This window comes from Tiliqua scincoides, chromosome 11 (genome assembly GCF_035046505.1).
Source record: "Tiliqua scincoides isolate rTilSci1 chromosome 11, rTilSci1.hap2, whole genome shotgun sequence".
NCBI classification, from domain to species: domain Eukaryota; kingdom Metazoa; phylum Chordata; class Lepidosauria; order Squamata; family Scincidae; genus Tiliqua; species Tiliqua scincoides.
In genome coordinates this window covers 4538229-4561833 of record NC_089831.1, presented here as the reverse complement: position 1 = coordinate 4561833, position 23605 = coordinate 4538229, and the positions used below count along the sequence as shown (strand labels likewise).

General features: G+C 48.9%; 1 protein-coding gene across 1 annotated transcript; it reads right to left on the bottom strand.

Annotated features, from left to right (window-relative positions):
• Positions 1 to 13480: 13480 nt before the first annotated feature.
• LOC136662420 (SH2 domain-containing protein 6-like) lies at positions 13481 to 23372 on the bottom strand. The gene is made up of 11 exons (XM_066639648.1): positions 23325 to 23372; positions 23028 to 23157; positions 22325 to 22389; positions 21391 to 21460; positions 21011 to 21075; positions 20763 to 20791; positions 18129 to 18198; positions 16177 to 16275; positions 14894 to 14977; positions 14306 to 14464; positions 13481 to 13597 (listed from the first exon to the last, which is right to left on the bottom strand). Exons 1-11 carry the CDS (start codon positions 23370 to 23372, stop codon positions 13481 to 13483), a joined length of 936 nt encoding a protein of 311 aa, XP_066495745.1.
• Positions 23373 to 23605: the final 233 nt, after the last annotated feature.

Below are 23605 nucleotides of genomic sequence, written 5' to 3'. Positions count from 1 at the left end.
ATATCCCCTTTTTGAGCCAATCAAAATGTGGATTAACTGCAGGGCAAAGGAGATGGCACAGACCTGGTTTTCCTTCTGTAAAGTAGACTGTTCCAATGATTCCTTGCCAGAACCATCCACTCTAGTTCATGCCTCCCCCCCCCCCACACGATTCCTACTCACCCATTCAGCTGTTCAGCATAACATGATATGAGGAGGCTTTCCAGTTGAAGGACACTGTAAGGCGGTCTATTCTGGTCTGATAGCCATGACCCATGACTGAACTTGGCAGTTGTGCAGTGTGGGAAAGGAACTGTTCATTCAGTCCTGGGACAAAATTCTAAAATAGTATTGAGAAGCTGTAGCATCACAGTAATTTTTAAGTGCAGGAACTTTTCATCACACACACACCCCCATAGCCATGGAGACTACAACAAACAAAACATCCACTTTACATTTTTTTTCCGCCAGCCGCTTATTTCTAATTTGAAACTCATTATGTTTCATTTAAAGATCTCGTTTGTTTCATCCCAAACCCTTGGAGTCAGTTACAACCATTTAAAACAGGCATAATAATAAAAAAACGAGTTCTTAAAAAAAAAAATTCCAAGTGTATTTTAGACTGCTTGCCTGTGCATGTTTACTCAAAAGTAGTTCAGTAGGACTTGCTCCTGGGTAAATTGGCATAAAATTGTAGCCTGAATGGAACATGAGTTCCATACTGTGTCTGGGGAAGTTGATGGCCTAGACCAGCCATTTTCAAGCACCATGCCGTGGCATACTGGTGTGCCGCGAATTGTCCCCAGGTGTGCTGCGGGAGTTTGGTGGAAGGTCATTTATTAGTGGGACCATTGGGGATATGAGCCCCCCACCAACAGAATGGTGTGCCTTGACAATTGTCCAAAAACTGTTGGTGTGCCTTGATAATTTTAGTACCTTGTCAGTGTGCCGAAAAAAATTGAAAATCACTGGCCTAGATATTAACATATGCCCTTAGGCAAAGTTCTCAATTTGCTGCCTGCTCAGCCGGATGCTGCTTCTTGGCTAAGCCTCTGTTAAAAAAGGTTTTAAAGGCAGCACCCAGGCGCTCTTCCTTTTGACGTCACTGCTCTTGCTGTGGGAAAACTGAAGCTCTGCCCCTCTCCTACACCCTAATAATGTGTGGGAAGAGGATGCTGCAGGCACTCTGGGGATGTCAGGAATCTTGAAGTATGAAGAAACAGTGTCTGGGGGCCTCAATGATGTAAGGTATGGCAAGCTCCTAGCACCAGTAACGAAAACCTTGGAATGACTCTGATTTCTGCACATCTCTGTCTCCATTCCTGTTCCCCTCACCTGACTTTTTTTTTTGCTGGTCTCCTCTGGAAACAGAACTGGCTTGCAGGAAGGGGAAGTACAACCCAGAATGTCACCTGTAAACCGCTTTGTGAACTTTTGTTGAAAAGCGGTATATAAATACTGTTAACAACAACAACAACAACAACAATGTCATGTCAAACCACATCAGAACTATGAACTGTTTGCCACACACCTCTTGCACAGTGAAAACCTACAGACCAAGCCAGAAACACATGGGGACAGAAGTAGTTCAGAGGTAATGGGGTGGGGGGTTAAAATAATGCCCAGGGAAAAGCAGAAAACACATGGAGGCCATAAAAGACACAGCCTTGCTCAAACTCGGTCTGCAGCTTGTGTCTGGTGGTCATGACCAGCAGTTGTGGGCCAGTGGTCCACAACTTCAACAGTCAGAGACTGTTGCACTGTGCAACTTCAACAGTCAGAGACTTCAACACTGTGATGGGCCAGAGGCTCATTGGAGACTGGGGGCTGCCTGTGGGCTGGATTGGGGGTCTCTGAGGGCTGCAAATGGCCCCCTGGCCAGGGTTTGCCCACCCCTGATCTGGGATCAGAGTTTCTGCACTGGATCACCATCGCTTGCTTTCTTCATAAATCCAGCTGCTGTCCAAAGATGAGAGGCAACAGGCTTGCAAAAGTTGGAAGCACTTGAAATGTTGGCCTCTGGGCAAAGAGGAGGAAGGGACTGTAAACACAGCAGGTGATCCACAGTGACGCTTGACCTCCGGCAAAAGGGCCACTGAGCCACTGATCTTGACAGTTCCTCACTGTTCACCCTCCATTGCCATATCACAGTTTAGCCTGCTTTCTGTCGAGTCATCATTGCTGGCAATGATCACACCAAACGCGTGGCAGGCTTACTGCAGCTAGGACTCCCCAGGTGTAGGATGCAGTGCTGTCTAAGGAGTCCTTCTTTCTGCTTTCCACAACTGCAGTTCTATTGATGCAGGAAACTGTTATGTCAGCATAACTTTCCCCACCCAGTGCCCAAACCGGCTCACGGGGCACTGAGCAGCTGACTTGAATTCAGCTGCTGTTTTAAGGCATCTGGCCCCGGTCTGGTGAACAAGAAAAGGGCCCATTACATAAGAATCTTTCACTGGCTCCAGGGGACAAGACTTCAGCTTTGTGACTCCAGCCCTGCACTCCTGTGTGCATTTACTTGTGAGTAAGTCCCTCAGCACCTAGTGGGGCCTTCGTCCAAGCAAAGAAGCATCAGATCAAGCTGCCAGAAAAGAGTAGCTGGTAACCCTGCAACCGCAATAAAGACATTGATGGGCGCAAACCTGAGTCGCCCTTGGGCCGGCACAAGTTCCTTGAGCCAGTCCAGGAGGGTCTCAAACATGCCGTAAAGCACATTTGTACCTCCTTGTGAATTGGCTGGGCCGGCGCAAGGATGTGCACGCTGTATCCAGCCTCTGCACCGACTCTGCTGTGGAGCTCTCAAGAAGCTCTCCAAACTCCTTTGTCCTGCAGATATTCCCTTGTTTCCTTTGTAAAAAGTCATATAACTTCCCTGCTCTGGAAGCAGATTAGAACAAGGTAGAAGAGAGGGGCAAGACAAGGACTAGTCAACACAAGACACAAGAAGGAGAGAGACAGACTAGTCAACACAGCAAGAAGAAGGAACAAGACACAAGGACAGAGAGACAAGATACAGGAACAGAGCAGAGTTTGTTCAACCTGGGAATTTTGCAGCCCTGCTCTGCTGTTCAAGAAGGACTTCACACTCAAGCAAACCAGCAGAATAGGATAGGTGATCCCCCCTTTTTTTGATCTCTCTCTCTCTTTCTTTCTCTCACTCTCTTCCCCCAAAAGATTATTTCTTTAATAAACTCATTATCTTCTTTGAAAAGCTCTGTCTTGTGGTTACTGTTAGCCTAATTTTTGAGGCATTTTGAGATTGGTTGCACTGCTCATCCATGTCAACGATCCCAAACCTTGTCACACTGCTAGATCTGACCTCTTGCTTGCTAATGTCCCCAATTTTAGTTATGTGCGCATGACATGTGTAGGTCACACATGTACATGTGAAGGAGCAGTGTTGGCAACAAGGGAGAGGTGGGGAGGAGACGGGAGGGAGATGTTCCGGGGCAGGGGGAGGGCAGGGGGAGGGTGGTCCCACGGGCAGGCAGACGGGTAGTGGGAGGTGGGGCTGGGACCTGGGTCAGGAGGTGGTGCAAGTCCAAGGAGACCCATAGGGGCTGCGGTGGCTTACCCAGGGGTAAGGGGAAGAGTTTCCCCTTACCTTCAGCTGAGCCACTTTGGTGCCCTATCTCACGTTGAATACAGCACAAGCCTCTTGGCCTGCCTGTTCCAGTGCAAGATAGGATTGCGCTGTAAGAGTGCTGGATCAAAATAAACAAACAGCAATTAATTAAAATCTCCTGCCCATTCGATTGCTGATGAATACCCATGATTTTTTTCAAGTTCTGCTTTCATCCACCCTACACTGAAATGATCATTCCACTTGTGCTGCCATTTGAAGAGGAAAAGGATAATTCTGCAAAATCCTGGCCTTTCATTCATTCCCATAGGAAGAGCATTGCAGGAGCACGCCCAGGGCCCGTCTAGTCCAGCATCTGGCTTCTCCCACTGGTCAGTCAGATGCCTTTAGGAAGCCAACAACATGGAACTAAAAGCCCCAGTCTCCTCAGGGAGAAGTGTTTTCTCTGCAGCAATGAGGACTAGAAAATTGACTCTGAGACATGAATGAACAAATGCCCGAAAGTGATTAGATGCTAGCTACTGTCTGCCTTTGAGCACATAGGTACATGGGTGAAAGTACAAGAGGAGGCAGCTCTTCCAAGCACCTTTGTAATGGTCTCAGCCCCTGGCTTATGAATGAATGGGTTTCCTTCTACTCCAGCCCTTGGGATCCAGTTACACCCACCGTTTGCCTGAAGCGTCATATGGCACAGAGCTAAAAGTATACTGTATAGGATGTATTTCTAGAGAGAGGACCGTGAAGGCAGCTGTCCAGGAATCTGTCAGATCCCCATGAAATCTGTCACTGTAAGTAATCTTTCTTTCCATGAGTGCCAGCAGTTCGGTTAACAGATGATCCAGGAGGTGTGGCTGGGGGTGGCCAGGAAACCACAGTCAGCCCTTCACATGAATCCGGGCTCTCCTGAGTGCAGCCTCCAAAGTCATATCAGAAACCCAGTCACCCTTGTAGTAGGTCTGCATTTCTTGTGGCCTGCCAGGTACATGACAGCCCACCACTCTCCTCCCTCTTCCTTTTCCAATCGCAGGAGTGAGAGCAGAAGTAGGAGCAATGGAGGCAAGCGAGCAGACAGATGGGCAACCCCACCAACAGTGCTGCCTGAGGCAACCATCTCAGCCTGTCTCTTGGATGGGGCCAATCAGGACACAGACTTTCTTGAGTGCACCTCCCTTGCTCTGAGCACTGGTGGGCTGGAGGAACTTTCTCCAGCACGCGCACACTTTTCCATGTGTACCATGGAGGGCAGAACATGCCACTGGAGGCTCAGCACAGACTTTGTCCCAGGGCCCCCAACTAACCTGGTGCCAACTCTGATTGGGTGCCCCCCACCAATCCACTATCATGACAGCCAGCAATAATTTCACTCTGCCTGTGCCATTCATAAGTGCATAAAAACCCACCAACAATCTCCGCGAAAACCAGCTTCCCCTCTCAGGTCTGCCTTCTCCCCAGCCAAGCTTCCTCCTCCTTGTGCCATATCTGCCTGCCCTCTATCTCTAGGTTTTCTCTAATAGTTGCCAAGGTGACAGGACAGATTGGCATCAGGTGACTTGGCAGCCAGATTCCCTGTGCTTGGCATTTGTTTGAGTTGGCAAGCAACAAGGGCCTGTTTTGTCAGGGTGACACAGCTTGTTTCCCCCGTGGCTGCCCTTGGCCATCCCTCCTTTTTCCAAGATGCTCTTCCAAGCAAATCCCCAAAGCTTTAGTCTTTGTTTCAGAATTCATGGCCCTTCACCCTGCATTTGTTCAACTTCTGACTCTCTTATCCGTTCCATGGCATTTGTACCACTTTCACGAAATGGATATGCGCAGGCGCACCCAGGGCCTGTGGCGTCCAGGGCAGCAACAATGTGACACCATGACACCACACAATGACATGACATCACTTTCAGGGTTTTCCGTGAGCTCCAACTGCACAGAGAGGCAGGATGGTGCAGTGGTTTGGGAGGTGGACTTAGACCTGGAAGATCCAGGTTCATATCCCCCCTCAGCCATGAAGCTTCCTGGGTGACCTTGGGCCAGTCACTTTCTCTCAGCCTCACCTACCTCACAGGGTTGTTGTGAGGACAAAAGGAGGGGAGCAGCTGTGTACACTGCCCTGAGCTCTTTGGAGGAAGGTCAATATAAAAATGTGAAAAATAAAAATAAATAAAAATAAACTGCTTCCCTAGTTGGGAAGTGACTGGAGCGCAAGTGTGCTCTCAGCAGCTGGCCAGGCAATTTTGTACTTAGAGCACATATGCTGGTGCACACCTCAGTTGGTGCACTTGCCCTTTTTTGCCCCAGGAAAGATAACCCCCCTGTGGACACATTATCTGCATGCAGCATTTCTTCCTGACTTATAGGTCAATAAATTTGCATGCTACAACTTATAACTGCACATTTTTGGTGCCACATATAAGCAAAAATAAGCATATTTTGTTTCCTCTAATCTTGTAGCAGCGTTTCAATCTCACAAACAGAAATGCCGGGTTGCCTCTTGCCTGGCCCATAAGCTGCCCCAATAATGCCTCTGCCACGTGTGGCAAACCAGGGGATGTCTAGGAGGGCTGAAAGCTCCATGTGCAATAGAGCTACCACTTCCAAAAGGCAACAGCGGTCCTGGGTATTTAAATGCTGAGTCCAATGGAAATGGAGGACGGCAGAAGCCATTCATCCCACACAGTGTGGCAATCGTGGAACAGACTGCATCTGTACAGCTGAACACAGTCTTCCCCCAGTGCGACTTACCTGTGACTCAGGAGCACTGCCCCACATTTAATCAAGCATGTACAGATTTTGCATGCAGACAATGCAGACCTTGGTATTTTGTGTTTAACCCATTTCTGGCCAGCCCACAGGTGCGCACATTTGATCCCTGTTGCGTATGTGCAACATTGGGCAGAAATGGCTGAAAAGTCTTGTGTCTTTTTAGACTGAGATCCGGGAGAGCTGCTACCAGTCAGATCAGATAACACTGAGCTAGAGAGGGCGTTAAGACAAGAGGCCCACTCCAGGAGCCAGAGACAAGGTCTATATCCTGCGGATTGAACTTGGAGTCACCTGCATGCAAAGTGTATCACTGAGCACACTGGTACTGTCCACTCTACCGGGTCCAGATTTGACCACCTGTTGCACATGCCAATCAGGTTTAAGGCTGTGAAACAACTTCTGTCCCCAGGGAAGGATGTCAAGGCAGGCTCTGCTTTCCTCCTTCACAGGTGACCCCGGAGTCTCCACTCCCTGCAAAAGAGCACATGAAAGAGCTTCAACTGCTGTTGAACTCTGTCTAGTGACTAGTGCACGGTGAGCCATTCTCACTGAGAGGGACTGTCCTGCAGAGAAAGAGCTTTCACAGCCTTGTGACCAGCCAGCCTGCTCTTGGAGGTCCCAGGAATGGAATCTGGCGCCCTCTGCGTGCAAAAAAGAGGTACTCCATCAGCAGAAGCTGCCTTCAACTGAGTCAAACCATCGGTTCGTCTAGTCCAGTACAGCCTGCTTAGACGGAGCAGTCTCCAGAGCCTCAGCAGAGACTAGATTCGTCGGCTCTCTCAAATCATGGAACCCAAGTTCCTTTCTTTTGACTGGAATTCCCACACCCACCAGGTGGCTGCAGAAGAAACACTTTGCCCATCAACCCCTGCAATGGAGCACCCAGAGCGTTACCAGGGTGGTAGAGAAAAGACAGAGGGACTACTGGTCCATCCTCCCTATCCACAGATTCAGGACCCATGGATAGTATTTTTACTGGACCAGGGAATGTGTGGGTGGAGGCAAGGCCTAGATGTGGCTGAGGTTCACTCAGTTGGCCAGGTGGAGACTCGCCCCATCCCTGCTTTGTCAAGCCAGATATAGCCATTCAAAGCCGGACACCCCCCCCCATTCAATGAGTCCCTTTTGGAGGGGTACCAGATGATGAGAGCCCAATTAGCCCACCGTCCCGATCATTCACTGCAGTCAAAGGATGATGGACCATTGCGTGATGGAGGAGTTCTGTCGTGGAACTTCTGGGGTGGTGACCGCACAGAGGGAGAGGTATATTGTACATTAGCAAATCCAAAGCCGTCGTTCTCGAAGTGGCGCAGTCCATCTTCTGCTGGTCAATCGGCATCTTGTCAGCTGATTCATCTCTGAGAGAATCCAGTTTCTTTATGACTTTATTTTGTTCCTCGTTGGGCAGTTGAGGAAAAGTGCAGAGAGCCTCTTCCTCAGTCCTGTCTTCTGACATCTTTAGCTGTAGAAGTCCCACAGCTGAACTTCAGGCAAGCTGGCTGCTGGAGTAGACAAGCTCTCTAGAAGAGGTGGTCAGACGGTGTCGGCATGCAGGTGCGAGTTGCTGGGATCTGATAAACTGTCGGGGTCATCCACATCTTCTGGTGGCAAAAGGGATCTCTTAATCTCCCATGTTTTACCCCAGGTGTCTCTTCCTCTGGGGTCTTTGCAGGAGACTCAGTCATTGCTGCAGAATTTGCTTTAAATGCTGAAAGGAGTTCCTGCAGATACTTGAAACTCTTGTCTTTCCGTGAATTCCTCTGGGCCTCAGGATTTTTTTAAATCTTCCTCTGCGCTTCCTGCGCGCGTCCACATGCTGGCCAACAGCCAAGAGCAGGTAGCCTTGAAGTATATCTCATGGAGTGTGGGGAGGGGGCTGGCAGGATTGGTGGTCTTGGCTCAGTGTCTAAGAAGACTCTACTCACTGTCATTTGGGATCTGCTCAGAAAAGCTCTCATTTCCATCAACACAGCCAGTTGTGCAAATTCCAAACCAGTCTTTGTGGGTACAAATAACTTGGGAGCCTCCAAACCAACTTGAAATCAATCAGACCCACATCTGCTCTTGGCAGCCCAGCCAGAGACCCTTTCACTATGGATCTCCTCACCCAACAGCCTCTATTCAGGGGTTATTTCTTACTTGAAGCGCTATCTAATAAGGCACCCAATGACATCCTGCTAATTGCCTCGTCAGGTCAGCCTTCCCCACATTAGACCATCTCTCTGACTCTCCCTTCCTGCGCCTTGGGTAAGATGAATTCTGAAATGTTACGTGCCCGGGGGGTGTTAAGTGATATGTCCTTGCAGATGTGGATCTGGAGGGGGGCAAGTGGGGCAAATGCCCCAGGCGTAAGGCCAGGCTAGCTGGAGAGGGGCGCTGATGCTGGATCCTTCTGCAAAACAAAAAAATATTGGTTGTGTTGGCAAAGTGCTCCTCTCTGCGACTTTTTTTTTATAAGCCGCAGCATGTTTGGGGCTTGGGGGGCAAATTACTTTCCCCCGTTCCCTGAGCCACTGAGCTTTCATCCTGCAGCCTCGCCTTGCCCGCCTCAGTCTTCTTCACGGCTTTCTTCCAAGCCACAGTGTGTTGGGGGCTACCTTTCCTACGCCTCATGATGATCCGGTGTTTGCTTTGTTGTCATTGCTGGCGCTCAGGTGCTCCTCTGTTCATCAGCCAATGACAGGTATTCAGATGTGCTTTTCCCTGCCCCCCTGAGCCCCCTGACCTCCTGTTCCCATCATGCTGGCTGTTCCTTTTTTTACTTCCTGGCACCAGAGGGTTGCTGGAGTTTAACAGAAAGCATCATCCTGGAGTTTAACAAAGCTGGAGTTTAGCAGAAAGCAACAGAAAGAAAGAAAGTCATGCACATTCGGGGAAAAAAATCAAAACTTCACTTATAGGCTGATGGGTTCTGAGCTGTCTGTGACAGATCAGGAGAGAGACCTTGGGGTGGTGGTGAACAGGTCGATGAAAGTGTCGACCCAATGTGCGGTGGCAGTGAAGAAGGCCAATTCTATGCTTGGGATCATTAGGAAAGGTATTGAGAACAAAACGGCTAATATTATACAAATCATTGGTAAGGCCACACCTGGAGTATTGTGTCCAGTTCTGGTCACCACATCTCAAAAAGGACATAGTGGAAATGGAAAAGGTGCAAAAGAGAGTGACAAAGATTATTACTAGGCTGGAGCACTTTCCTTATGAGGAAAGGCTACGGCGTTTGGGCATCTTCAGCCTAGAAAAGAGATGCCTGAGGGGGGACATGATTGAGACATACAAAATTATGCAGGGGATGGACAGAGTGGATAGAGAGATGCTCTTTACACTCTCACATAACACCAGAACCAGGGGACATCCACTCAAATTGAGTGTTGGGAGAGTTAGAACAGACAAAAGAAAATATTTCTTTACTCAGTGTGTGGTTGGTCTGTGGAACTACTTGCCACAGGATGTGGTGATGGCATCTGGCCTGGATGCCTTTAAAAGGGGATTGGACAAGTTTCTGGAGGAAAAATCCATTACGGGTTACAAGCCATGATGTGTATGTGCAACCTCCTGATTTTAGAAATGGGCTAGGTCAGATGTAAGGGAGGGCACCAGGATGCAGGTCTCTTGTTATCTGGTGTGGTCCCTGGAGCATTTAGTGGGCCGCTGTGAGATACAGGAAGCTGGACTAGATGGGCCTATGGCCTGATCCAGTGGGGCTGTTCTTATGTTCTTAACTACAATTCCCAGGAAGCCTTGCAGGTCTTCTTGTTATCTGGTGTGCTCCCTGGGCATTTGGTGGGCCGCTGTGAGATACAGGAAGCTGGACTAGATGGGCCTATGTCCTGATCCAGTGGGGCTGTTCTTATGTTCTTATGTTATACCCAGCGGGGAGCCCCCTCTCTCACTGATGCTGATGCTGGCAGCCCACCTGAAGCACCTCCTGCCCTGTGGTCCTGCTTCACACTCCTCCCTGCTCACTCTCCTCACCATTCTTCACCTCCCCCCACCTCCCTTCAACCCCTGTGCAAAGCTGCCATTGCCAGCAGATGCCTCCAACCACTGTTCACCACTCACAGCACCCACCAGGAGCACTCCCTTCAGAGCCCAGATCTCCCAGGCTCCCAATTGAGCTTCTAGCCTCTGTGGCCAAGGCTTGCTAGGCAGGTAGACCTGGGCTCCCGCCTGGACTTGGAGCCCAAATCTACCTGCTGGGTAAATCCGGATGCAGTGCAGCACTCTATGCCCTTACCCAGAGGAATGCAGATCGTTTTGTTTTACTGCAGTGGTCACAAACCCCTTGCTGCCTTCATCAGGAGTCCTCTTCACAGAACAGGAGCTGCGTGGCTGAGTGTGTTTTAGAGAACAGCCTGTGTGTGTCTGGCTGAGTATATGACGAACACTTTCCTGGGAGCAAAGCCCCACTGAACCCAGTGGAATGTACCTCTGTGCAGACAGCGGATCAGCTCTGTGGGCAGAGCTCCAGTGTGCACTTTCACATGCTCAGAAAGTCCCTCCCTTCTTCCCTGACCCCCTTACCAGTGTTTGTCATGTTGCATCTGGTCTTCCAATCCAGAAGAAACTCCAGATGACATCATAGTTACTTCCAGTAACATAGTTACTTCCATAGTTACTTCCAATAGGTGGACCATTCAAAGTGGTACAACAGGGGACAAACATTGAGAAATGCTGCCTTAGAAGATCATCCAGTTGTGTTTTTCGACTTTTGGGGAAGGGGGGCGCCTCCACTCTCCTGCAAGACCCTGGGAGCAGAGATGGGCCACTGGGAAGGGGGGCCTGCTGCTGCCCTGGGGAAGAGAGATTCCAGCAGCCATGGAACTGGTGTCATTGTGGGCAGGCGGGATGGGCTGTTGGCCAAGGTGGGCCCTCCCTGGCCTGGGTAGAGTCACCATTTGATATTCTATGACAGTGGTACCTAACCTGAGGTACATTTACCCCCAGGGGTACATGCCAGGATCTTTAGGAGTACTTGAAAAAGAATTGGAATAATGGCGGAAACAGGCAGATCTGTATTAGAATGGCTTGTGGGGCTGGCAAAGCAAGAAGGAAGGCAGCTGGCTGGCTGCAAAAGCCCCAGAAACGGCTAATTTCTGGTCATCAATTTGTGTATTAGCAGATATAGATCAATAGTTGAAAATAGATAAATTTGAAATAACAGCAACTGTATAATTACACACACTTTGCTAACATGAGGGGTACAATTTATGGAAATGGCGCCCCTTGCAAAAGGGGTACGCAAGGGGGAAAAAACTGGGAACCACAGCTCTATGATATCTGTTCGTGCCTTAAGATGCACAGACAGGGGCCTGGTCTTCTCAGACCTGCAACATTGGGTGGGAACTGGGGACACCTGCTGGCCTCCATGTGAATCACCACTGAGCAGACACTCCGGTGAAGCAGAGGGGACCTGAGTCTGTGCCTTCAGTCCATCCAATGCAGTAAAATTATAGGAATGATTTGATCATAACTCTGCTGTGAGTAAGAAGATTTATATATAGCAATAAATGTTCACAAAGTGGTTGATGTGACAAGATGAATGAAAACATGGTTCCCTGCCCCAAAAGACTTACAATCTTGAAAAAAGATGCCAAAAGGACTCCAGCAAATGAGCCAGTGGAAAAGACACTGCTGAGAGACCACAGACAGCTGCTTTCCCCCATTCCTCTGTAAGAAAACCACCACTTAAAATGTGCCTCTTAGTCCAATTATCAGGGACACTGGAGTAATAAGCCCATCCTAGGTATGTTTACTCAGAAGTAAGTCCTACTGTATTTAGTGGGGCTTACTGTCAGTATGTATGCATAGGATTGCAGTCTTAGGGCCCAATCCTATCCAATTGTCCAGTGCCAGTGCAGTTGTGCCAATGGGGTGTGCACTGTATCCTATGGTACGGAGACAGTCACAGTGGCCTCCTCAAGGTATGGGAACATTTGTTCCCTTGCCTTGGGGCTGCACTGTGGCTGGAAAACTGGATAGGATTGGGCCCTTAGAGCACACTCCTATGCATGCCTATTCGGAAGCAAGTCCCATTGTATTCAGTGCAGCTTACTCCCAGAAAAGCATGCAAAGGATGGCAGCCATAATCTATTCTATTTTGGTATATTATTACTATTATTTATCCATCCAGTGCCATCCAGTGTGCCCAGCCCTTTACAAAGAGTGAAAAGATGGATCCCTGGATCTCTGCCCCAAGAGGATTACAATCTAGATATTGACACAAGGGAGACAAGAGAGAGGGGGAAAGAGGGTGAAGGCAGGAGTAAACAGAGAAAGCGTACACAGTTGTTTCAGTGTTAGGTTTAGAGGTGTGTGTGTGCGCACACAAATCTATGTGGTGAGTAGTGTGGATCCAGGAGTTGTGTGAATTTTCAAAATGGAAGAAAGAGGTTTGCATAATGTGTTTTAATGTAATATATCTAGAGGTTTTTGTTTCCTGCAAGTGAGATAGGATTAGAGCCTAAGACTCACAAGGTACTTACAATGGGCTTACTTACTTCTCAGAGTGGGCTTACTTCTGTGTAAAAGAAATAACACCATTTTCAAACACCTTTGTAACATAGTGGGTGCTATCAATGGTGTAGCTTTTGAAAATGACATAGTACCCAGTGACATAGCTAGAGGGGGTGCAAAGCACTAAGTTTTGCAGGCACCTGAACACACCGTGCAAGCATCCCCTCCCCAAAGGGGAGGGGGAGGGGCTGTGTTCAGGTGCTTGCAAAACTTAGTGCTTTGCACCCCCTCTAGCTATGTCACTGGGTACTATAACAAGATGTCATTTCAACATGGTAAAACTGAGATGAATGTATTAAAGAATGGAACCGAGATGATGTTTTATTAGCTTGGATGCAGCTCTCCAATCAGAAATTAATTTTCTACAACTGGACAAAACGGATGCTTTAAGAGAGAATCAGTTTTAAAACTCTGCCTCTGCTCCAACATCCCTTTGAACAGCACTGATTCATTTGCTTCACCTCAAGGGTGTGAGTCCTTTGTCACTCATCTCCGGAAGGACAGTGGGGAACCACTCAAGAGCTATTGCCTGGGTTATGCTGAGATCCAGCATGTTGACTTTGCAGGAGCCCATCAGAGAATCAAGCTGTTCAATGCCTGCGGCCAGGGATCCAGCTCATCTCCCAGGATGCCTGTCCTCCAGGTACCTAGTCAGGGTTTCACTGGGAATAACAAGCATGTCTGTTCCTTGGCAGAGGTGCTGCCATTGATCAGCACCAGGGAACGCTCTGTGTAGTTCTGGATGATGCTGGAGACGCTATCGAAGAGCTGGTGAGGAAAAGAGGAAAACATGGAAGAGGTGGTTGGAGAGGAGCAGACCCCCTTCCTCCTTTTCCTCAACACTCCACTTTCTTAGTTTTCACTCCCATGTCTCTAAGACAGCAATTTTCAACATTTTTCTTATCACGGCACACTGACCTGTGTGGTCTTCTCTATGGCATTTGCCTCCTGTGATGTTCTTTCTGGTTTCCTGGACACTCTTCCAGTTTCTGTGGCTGTTTCTAGGGCAACTGTCTGTAGTAATGAATTGTCTGTCTCTCTTCCTCCGCCAACTCTACAGACAGTTCTCCTAGAAATAGAGTCACAGAACCCAGAAGAGATTTTCAGCAATTTTCAACCACTGTGCTCCAAACTCCCACATCACACCTGTGGACCTTTCACAGCACACCAATGAGCCATGGCATACAGGTTGAAAATCACTGCTCTAAGATCATGGGAGTTGTCACAAAGCAAAGTTAGAAGGGTTCAGTGATGCAGTCCATTGGCCCACAATACGGTATCAGATAGTTGACTGGATTCCCCCCTCCACCAATGGAGACCATATTGCAAGAGCTCTTGGGGCTCCCAGTTTGTTTTCAGGAACAATCCAAGATGCTGGTTCTTCTGTTTCTTTAGTTTATTCAGCCATTTTTGCCCCAAGGTGGCCCACTGCAAAGTGCAAATCCCACTGGCAGGAAGGGCCCCTCCCACACTCACCTCCTCATGATTTTTCCCGTCTTTGCCAAGTGTGTATTGATGGCTGCTTTCCAAATAGCGGATGGGAATGTTGTAGACATGGTTCTTGTACAGCACGGCCAGAGTGAAGGGCTGATTCCAGCCATGCCCTGAGCTCTGCCTGACCATGTAGGCACTATCCTGCCATGGGGGAAAGAGGAGGGATCCCAGTGTTATACTTGCAGCCACCATTTTCCTCCACAGTGCCACCCAGAGACAAAGCTACATCTGTGAAAGTAAAATGACTTCTGATCTGATCTACCTACACATGTGAAGCTTCCAAGTGGGTGTGACTTTTTGCAAAGAAAAAAATCGTTTCTTTTATCTCAGAAATTACAAACAGAAAATTAAAAAAATTAAAGCAAGAATTGAATGAATGAAAATCCAGAATGAAGGACAACAGGACAAGTTGCTTTTCCTTGCACACAGCTAAGGCTGCCATCTTACAGCTGCTTAGCTGGGAGGAAGCCCCATGGAACGAAATGAGACTTTCTTCTGACTAGGCTTGCACTGGATTGTGACCTTTTGCTCAAACAGCAGGTGGTCTGTGTCCACACGGCAGGGCAATACCTTATTAAAGCGAAGCAGGGCAGCCTCTGCTGTGTGCCGATCACATCTTCCTGCATACCACGCCTTGTTCTGCATGCTGGAATCCTGTGGGAACAGAAGAGTGGAAACCCAGGAGATCAGCTGGGTTCACCGATGTTTGCCACCCTCCAGGACTGGACTTGAGTCTCCAGGAATTACCTGGTGGTCACTGCAAGCAATCTTGCAGATCTCTATAGGGCATTTAGAATTTCCAACATTACATCAGTCTGGAGAGGAATCTCTCACCAGGAACTGCTTCAATCAGAGTAGGCAGCCCCTAAGCAATCCCCCTTTTTACCTAGACTAAATGGATGGCCCCATTCAGCCCCATGTCCTTCCAGCCCCCAACGGCCCTTTCCTGCATCTTTTTCCAGCTGGACATTCTTGGAAAGAGGGGACAAGATTGCTGCTGAAGCTCAAGAAGGCTGGCCCTGTAAACTGCTGGGTGGGAAATCACCCTGGGAAATATACACAAGCTGCTCTTTGCTCCTCCGAGGATGGACGGAGAATATGTGGAAACAAATATGCAACACTTAAAACTGGGTGCAAAGGATCGATTGCAAAATACAGAAATGCAAAGCAAAACCTGAAAGAACAGATTTCAAGAGTCCCCAGAGTCTTTTCTCTTTAGACTTCACCATAATGAGTAGAGATATTAGCAAACCACAGGGAATTAAAGGAGGAAACCCCTCCAGCTAGATCCTGGTGCTCACCTCTGGCAGGGATCCACTCTTCAGACACCCATCTGAAAGACAAGGACATGTCATGGATTTAGTGCTGTAGCAGTTATCTGCGGGGGGGGGGGGGGGGAGCCACTGCCCAGGCTACATGAATAGCAAGTTGAAAATAATCTTAAATGGCACATTTAAGGCCAGTCACATCTCTTGCTTAAGAAAAAGCAAAAGCAGTAAGAGTGGGTGCCATGGGTTTCTGTTGACCCTGTCCCTCCACACCATGTCCTTGCTAAAAATTGTACCTCTGAAGCTGCTGTTTGCCCAAACAACAGCTTTGCCCAAACAGCAGCTGGGCTGTGTGTGATTTTTGGCAGGCAAATAGCTTGAAGGAAAGGGTGGAGCCCCTCCTCCTCTCCTTGTGCAGTCCCAATTGCTTTTTGCTAAGAAAGAGACTGACCACTCTTAAGCATGCTTCAATGTAAACTGCAGTTCAGTTCTCTGTGATCGAGCACCTTCTCTAATGCAGAAGGTGCCAGGTTCTGTTTCCAGCAAAAAAAGAAAGGATTAGGTAGCAGGTGATGGGGAAAGAACCAGGGCCGGCACATCCACGAGGCCAACTAAATCAGTCGCCTCAGGCAGCAGGTTGGTGAGGGCCATTTCCTCCTCTGGTCCTCCTTCTCCATTCACTCCCTGATTTGGAAAAGGAAGAAAGGGACAGAGAGGAAGAGAAAAAATTGAGAGCACAAGAGGATTGAGCTGGGACATTGGAGAGTGGGAGGAGCAGAGGCTGGCACATCTGTGGGTAAGGGGGCAGCATTTGGCATGCCATCTCAGAAATCAGAAGATCTCCAGCTCTGCCCTGAGAAGAAAATGGGAAGCATTAGGATGCAGAGATGCTTAGAGGCGCAAAAAAAGTTATCTCTTCTCCAAAGTATATACAGAGAACAGGAGGTCAAACATTGGCACTTCAGAGTGTGGAACTTACCCTCCAACAAGTTTTCTGCAAGGCCCTGGAAAGAGAGAGGATTAATGCAATGGTGTCTCTGCACAGCTGGCAGAGGAAGAGGGACAGACGCCCTAGAAATAGAGCTGCAGGATCCAGAACAGTCTCCTGGAAGCCAGAAGAGACATCACAAGAGGCGAAGACCAGAGAAGACCAGAGACCACAATAATAACCTGACAAGCCAAAACGTGAAAGAAACAAATGCCCTGCAAGAACAAGGGCCAGACCCACTGGAAGAAAAATTCCTCACTCATTCAAACAAATTTTATGCCCCCCTCACCCTTCTCAGTACAGGGCTACACAGCTTATGAGCTATCATGCCAAAAACAGACCTTGGGTCCTGTAGGATTGGCCCACCAGGACTTAGTAGACATTTTCATTTTGCTGACTCCCTTGGAATGCAAAAATAGCAGAGAAAAGCACTGCTGGATCAGGCCAAAGGCCCATCTAGTCTAGCATTTTGTTTCCCACCAGAGAGGCTTCTGCTGCAAAGAACTCTCACGTGGCCTCTCTCCCGCAGCCTTCTGAGCAATATCACCAAAGAGGCAGAAAACATCGTGGTCCTGGCCACTGCCAGCTGGGTGTATCAGCAGTTCTACCCTCCCATCTTAGCAGGAAAATATGAAAGGAAGTCTCTGGAGTTGCAGCCTCTCCTGCAAATTCCCAGCTCCAAAGACCTCCCCCCTAAGACATTCCTCCCTCACATCCCACACCCTCCAATGCTTTCCATGCTGTACACTCACCTCTTGTGGTCCAGGTGGGGACATTTTTGGCCTAAGGAAAGAGAGGGGGGCAGAGTAAGAACAAGATTGGGTCAGGAGTGGGACATCCTGTAATGTGCAGAGTCTAGAGATCGGGGGACGCACCCTCTTGAGAATCTAAGGCCTGGGTCTCTCTGAACAGCTTCTTGCAATGGGAAAAGATCTCCAGTCAACTCTTTGGAGAAGCTGCCAGCGACGGCATCAAGGACCTTTAAAATACCATGGTGAAGGTGCCCCTTCTTGGTGGTGGTGCCAGCCTCTGCTCCACCAACTCTCTGGATTGGAAGAAGAAGGGGAGGCTGGTATGGAAGAGGAAGTGCATAGGAGAAGAAAAGAATGGTGGGCTAGAGAACTTCGGATACACTTCTTCAACTCCTGCCCCCCCTTCTTTTTCCAGTTCAGGGAGTGTGAGGAGGAGAAAAGTAGTGGAGGAGAGTGGGTGGATGGAATTGGTGGGCTCTCGCCATTCTGCTGCCTAAACCAGCTGTCTCAGTCAGCCTCATGGATGGGCTGACCCTGTGATTAGGGAAGGGGCCAAATTTGCATGCCAAAGGGTCAATTCCTATTATCTCCTGTTCATCAAATCATGGGGCAGAGGTGGGGAAAGGCCTGTGCCTGAGCCTCTGGAGAGCCCCTCCCAGTCAGGGTTGACCATACTGAGCTAGAGGGATCAGCAATACTTGACTCAGCAATACTGAGCTCTCTATGTTTCTGTGGAGCATTTGCAAGCTTTGGGCATCTTCCTTCCAGCCTTGGGAGTGGGTGAAGGGAGAACTCACTTGGATTGCTTTGCAGGACGGGCTGGAGGTACCAGGTTTGGAGAGGGGAGTGCCCTGCAAGGGGTCAATGCTGGAAAGAAACACAACAGAGAATCAGAACAAGGACAAGGGTGCAAGAAGTTCGCTGCTGGTGGATAAACACACTTGATGCAATTGGTGTTATGCAGCAGAGGACATGGGACCTGGCCTCTATCATCCATGCCCTAGTTGCTCTTGGGTTAGGTTGCTGTAATATTCTATGATTGGGGCTGACTCTGAAGAGTGTTCAGAGAGATCAGTTGACCCAAAATGTGATTGGCACCAGTATCTTGACCAGAGGCAGCAGTTCTGATCATATTGTGCTGATCCTCTAAAACAGTAATTGTTAACCGGTGTGCCATGAAAGAGCCACAGGTGTTCCACGGGAGTTTGGAGGGCAGCGTTGAAAAACACAGTAGGATGGACACCCTGGCAAATGGTAAGATGAAGAAAATGGACATGGACATTTTCCAAGGGATGGGGAAGTCACAGAAACACTCAGTGTGGATACCTCCAAGGGATGGAGAAGTGACAAAATTCTGCTTCCCAAAAGAGATTTGTCAAGGGCCCCTCTTGGGTGTTTTTTGACAGGGAGCAAAGACTGTGTTATTCCAGGAGCCTGTTCTGCGTATTATTTCAAAACATCTGTCTGCAGTGTTTGTACTTGGTTGTAAATTGGTATAAAATCAGTAGACAACCAGAGATGGGGAAATTCAGCGTGCTTGACTCGAACGGAGTCATGAGTCTCCGCCCCCTTTAACTTGACTTGAAAACGAGTCCTAACGGGTTGCTCAGACTCTAAAAGACTCAAGTCCTGAATCTGTGTGTGTGTGGGGGGGGGGGGGAGTTCTCTTTAAACACTCCCTGGCAGGGCCTCCAAGAGGAATTCTATCAGGGGGTACAAAGTTTCTTTGGGGCCCCTTCCCAAAGAGGGAGGGGGTAAAACAGAGTGGGGGGGCAATGGAGGTGGGCACCACTTCTGCAGCAGCTGTAGACCCGAAGCTGTGTCTCTGAACTCCCATCCATTGTAAGCAGTTCCACAAGCCAAAGAGCTCCTGGAGCAGGCCATCTTCCTCCCACATGTGACACTGTTAAGGAAAGTATGCATTCCTGGGCCTGGTGCATGTGGCTTCTGGCAGTAGTTGCTACCATGTGCATCCTGTGTGGGCAGTGACTCTGAGTGAGATTGGAAAATGTAAGATCCCAGGAAATTTCTGGGCCCCCTTCTCTCTGCTCCTGGGCCCCCTTTCTGACCCTGGGCCCAGGTACAATTTACCCCCTTTACCCCCCTCTCTTAGGCCCTGCTCCCTGGTGTGCACTTCCCTCCCCATGTTCTGGACACATGCAGCACCCAGCTAGTTAGTTCTGCAACCCAATAACCTTAAACCTACACACACAAAAATTAAAACATAATTTAACATGTTGCTTGAGTTTTAAAGCCATGGATTAAAATACATTACAGGATGTAGAATCAACGTCCCACTTACAACTGTGGAAAGCATCTTCAGCGGTTGTTGCATTCGTTTTGCTCCCACTGCCTAGAATGGCTCCGAAGGGGCCCCTTGCACGCTGCAGTGAGGCTCCCTGCAAAACTTTGTGCTTTGCACTCCCTCCAGCTATGCCACTGTTTACCAGGTTGTGCTCATGTTTAGCTGGTTTGACACTCTATGTGTTAGCAAATACAGTGGAGGCTCTCTAGCCCTAGAGACTCTGAATTTCCACAGAGATGTTTGTTTCTTTTGCTCTTAAGAACATATAAGAACATAAGAACAGCCCCACTGGATCAGGCCATAGGCCCAACTAGTCCAGCTTCCTGTATCTCACAGCGGCCCACCAAATGCCCCAGGGAGCACACCAGATAACAAGAGACCTGCAAGGCCTCCTGGGAATTGTAGTTAAGAACATAAGAACAGCCCCACTGGATCAGGCCATAGGCCCATCTAGTCCAGCTTCCTGTATCTCACAGCGGCCCACCAAATGCCCCAGGGAGCACGCCAGATAACAAGAGACCTGCAAGGCCTCCTGGGAATTGTAGTTTAAGAACATAAGAACAGCCCCACTGGATCAGACCATAGGCCCAACTAGTCCAGCTTCCTGTATCTCACAGCGGCCCACCAAATGCCCCAGGGAGCACACCAGATAACAAGAGACCTGCAAGGCCTCCTGGGAATTGTAGTTAAGAACATAAGAACAGCCCCACTGGATCAGGCCATAGGCCCATCTAGTCCAGCTTCCTGTATCTCACAGTGGCCCACCAAATGCCCCAGGGAGCACACCAGATCAGCTTGTCATATTTTTATACTTGGCATTAATAAGATTAAGAAAGATTAAGAGGAAAGTTGGAGTATCAACACCAGACATACAGTGAAGTCTCAGAAGGAATTCTTACTTGAGATGGGCTCACATTCTATGTAGACAGATTCCTCCTCCAACTCCTGCTAATGAAAGAGAAATCATGGATCACTGAGATGCCAACGGTTTGATATGCTCCAAAGCAGTTGCCATGATGAGAACTGTTGGTGCAGCATGTGCCCTGACTTGTATGCGCTCAAGGAGAAAATGATCCAGTGCTGCTTATGGACCTAACAGGTCAGCAGCAAGTGGGTTTCAAATTACCTTGTCATCCTTTGCGGGAGGGAAAGGATCTGCAAAGGGAAAGAGACACAAAGGTTGGCCAGAATCAGCAGGCAAGGAAGAGCACTCCGTGAATTTGAAAAAGGAAGAGGGGAATGGAGGGGAAGAGGAAGTGTGGAGGAGTGGAATAGAGAAGAGAGGGCTAGAGAGCATGGGCAAAACCACATACCTTTGTTTGTGGCAGCTTTAACTTGTGACCCAGAGAGGCCCAGGGCTGGTGGCAAGGATACCCGACGTGCTGAGAGAGGAGGGGGAGGTGGCAGGTGTGGAGGTTTCGTCATTCCTTTTTTCAGAACTAGAAAGAAAAAGGATCTGCGTTACGGCACAGCTAGGAAAGGGAAGGCTTTAGGGGGACCCTGGCATTGGCAGGGAACTGGGGGAGGGACACTGGGAAAGTCCAATATCCCAAACTAGCCCATCTCCTCTGGCTGCTTGACAGGACATGGGGGCAATGCAGTTAAGAGCAGGTCCTTTCTATACAGCCAGAAGGAGAAGTAGTTCGCCTGTTTGTTTGGCCACTTTCAAAGTGTGCCAATCACTCTCTACTAACACCCCACCCCCCACCCACCCCTTGCACAACTGACAGTTCTTCGGAACTCCTTCCTCTCACCCTCCTCTAAGGCCGCGAATTTGAACCCCTCTTCACTGTGGCCATCATCCGCTCTGAGCTTCGACAGGAACTATGAGACACAGTGGGCGGAAGTGTGTGAATAACAGAGAAAATGAGAACCCAAAACAAAATTTAAATTTGGGAGGGTATTACATGCATTTATATATTTATTTAAAGGACTTTTATGCCACTTGTCCTTAGCTCAAAGTGGTGAACGATGTAATAAATCATAATTTAAAATAACTACTAGATAAAGTACAATACAGTAACAAGAGGGTCACCCTCCACTTTTTTCTGTTACTACCAAAAATGCCATGTTCACACCATGTGCCATGTGGATTGGCACAGACTTCAGGACATGGCTGGGTCATGCCACAGCTAGAGAGAGGAGCAGAAAGATGTATTTTTTCCATACAGACTTGGATAAAAAGCGTTCCCCCCCCCCAGACATTTGAAACATCTGGCCATAGAGGCCATTTTGGGGTGATTGGGGTTGCCCCTCCAGGGGTGACACAAGGGTGAGGGGAACCTCCCCCCCCCATTATCCATATGGCAATGGATGTGGGTGTGTAATCTGTATCTAATATTCACCCTGCCTTATGGGTGAGTCAGCCCTGAGAACTCTCAGCTCAACAGTGGTATATTAATGCACTAAATGAATGAATGAACGAATTAGGGAGAAGCTGACATGATAGAGTCCCACAGTTAACTCCCAATATCTTTTACAAAGAGCAGCTTCCATGGATCTCAGCTGATAATTGCTCCTTCAGCCACTCTGAATTGCTCTGTGACAGCTTCAGTTCCTGCAGGGAAGATGCTTCACTCACTGATTCTCTCTCGTTCTTTTTTTTTCTTTTTTAAAATATAAAAAATAGAAAACCTAGCCTGCTCCTGGAGAGCACAATTATGCTGCATTCATGAACACACCACTCACCTTCAGGGGCTTTGGTGGCTGCAGCAAGTTGGTCGGGTCTGAGGGCCGCCTTAGGGACGGGCGATCTAAGGGGAGAGAGAAAGCCTGACACTGGTTAGCCCAGCCAGTGTCTGGGGTGGCACAGCAAATACTGCCTCCCTTACCAGCAGTCTGCCAGCTGCTGCTGCTCCTGGATGGATGCAAATAGGAAGAGGTGAATAGAGAAGGGGGTGTGCAGAGGGGGGGCTAGGCAGGGATGTCAAGCTTGTCTCATACAGAGTGCTGAAGTTCATCGTAGTGCCTGCTGAGGGCTGGAAGTGACATCATTCAGCAGAAAATGACATCATCAAGCAGATGATGACAGAAAGAAGTACTTTGTTCTCACACAGAAACTCATTCGCTGCAAAGAGAAAATGTGCAAATCTGGTTCATAATTTCAAGATATGAGAGAACCCACTTATCATGCGGGGAGAGCCCAGTTATAATGGGGGCCGGATAAATGGCTTCCACATTCGGCCCTCTGGCCTCATGTTAGACGCCCCTGGGCTAGAACGTCTCTGACATCTGACACTCTAGCTGAGCACTCCCCTCTCCTCCACACTTCCTCCTCTTTCACTCCATCCTGCTCATTCGGAAGGAACCAGAGCGTTTCAGCAGCCATCTGCACATGTCTCTCCCTCAACGCCCAGCCAGTCATCACCCCCTCTGATTGCTGCCCCCTTACCAAGATACACGTCTTCTGCATGGTCCTGCCTCTGCGCTGGAGCCACCTTCTTGGGCTGTCCTTCGCTGGGAGGCACTTCGTACGTGTATTGGTCTTCCTCCTCATCCTCCTCTGCAGTGCCACCGTGAGCCTAAAGGAGCACCAGGAGCAGGCTGGATGTCGCCCCAACTCCCTCTAGTGTGGGGATTTCAAACTACATTGAGGATTTCAAACTGTTGAACTTGGGGAGCAGTTTCTTGGAAACATCTCAAGGGTTCCTGAATTTGAGGGTTCCCTGCACTGAACTTCCTTAAGTACACAATCAGTATAGTGGACAAGCTTCTCCGGAAGACAGCTGCCCGTCATTGCTGACCTTCCCCCTCCATTGCACAGATGCAGGGAGACTTTGATGTGTTCACCATGAATTCACATTGAAAGCACACTAGAACCGGCTTTTTGGGTAACAGGACTAATCCTGGACACAGTGGTGTAGCTTGAGGGGGTGCAAAGCACTACGTTTTCCAGGCACCTGAACTCACTGTGCAAGCATCCCCTCCCCCTCCCTCTGGAGCCATTCCGAGTGGTGGGAGCAAAATGGA

Bases quoted from the DNA above. Each gene is read 5' to 3' on its own strand.
- LOC136662420 (XM_066639648.1), bottom strand. From the start codon at position 23,372: ATGACGGGCAGCTGTCTTCCGGAGAAGCTTGTCCACTATACTGATTGT. The intron at 21,076-21,390 runs GTGAGAGGAAGG...TTTTCTTTCTAG, and splicing joins ATTCGCGGCCTTAGAGGAGG to TTCTGAAAAAAGGAATGACG. The intron at 14,465-14,893 runs GTATTGCCCTGC...CCCCCATGGCAG, and splicing joins CCCTGCTTCGCTTTAATAAG to GATAGTGCCTACATGGTCAG.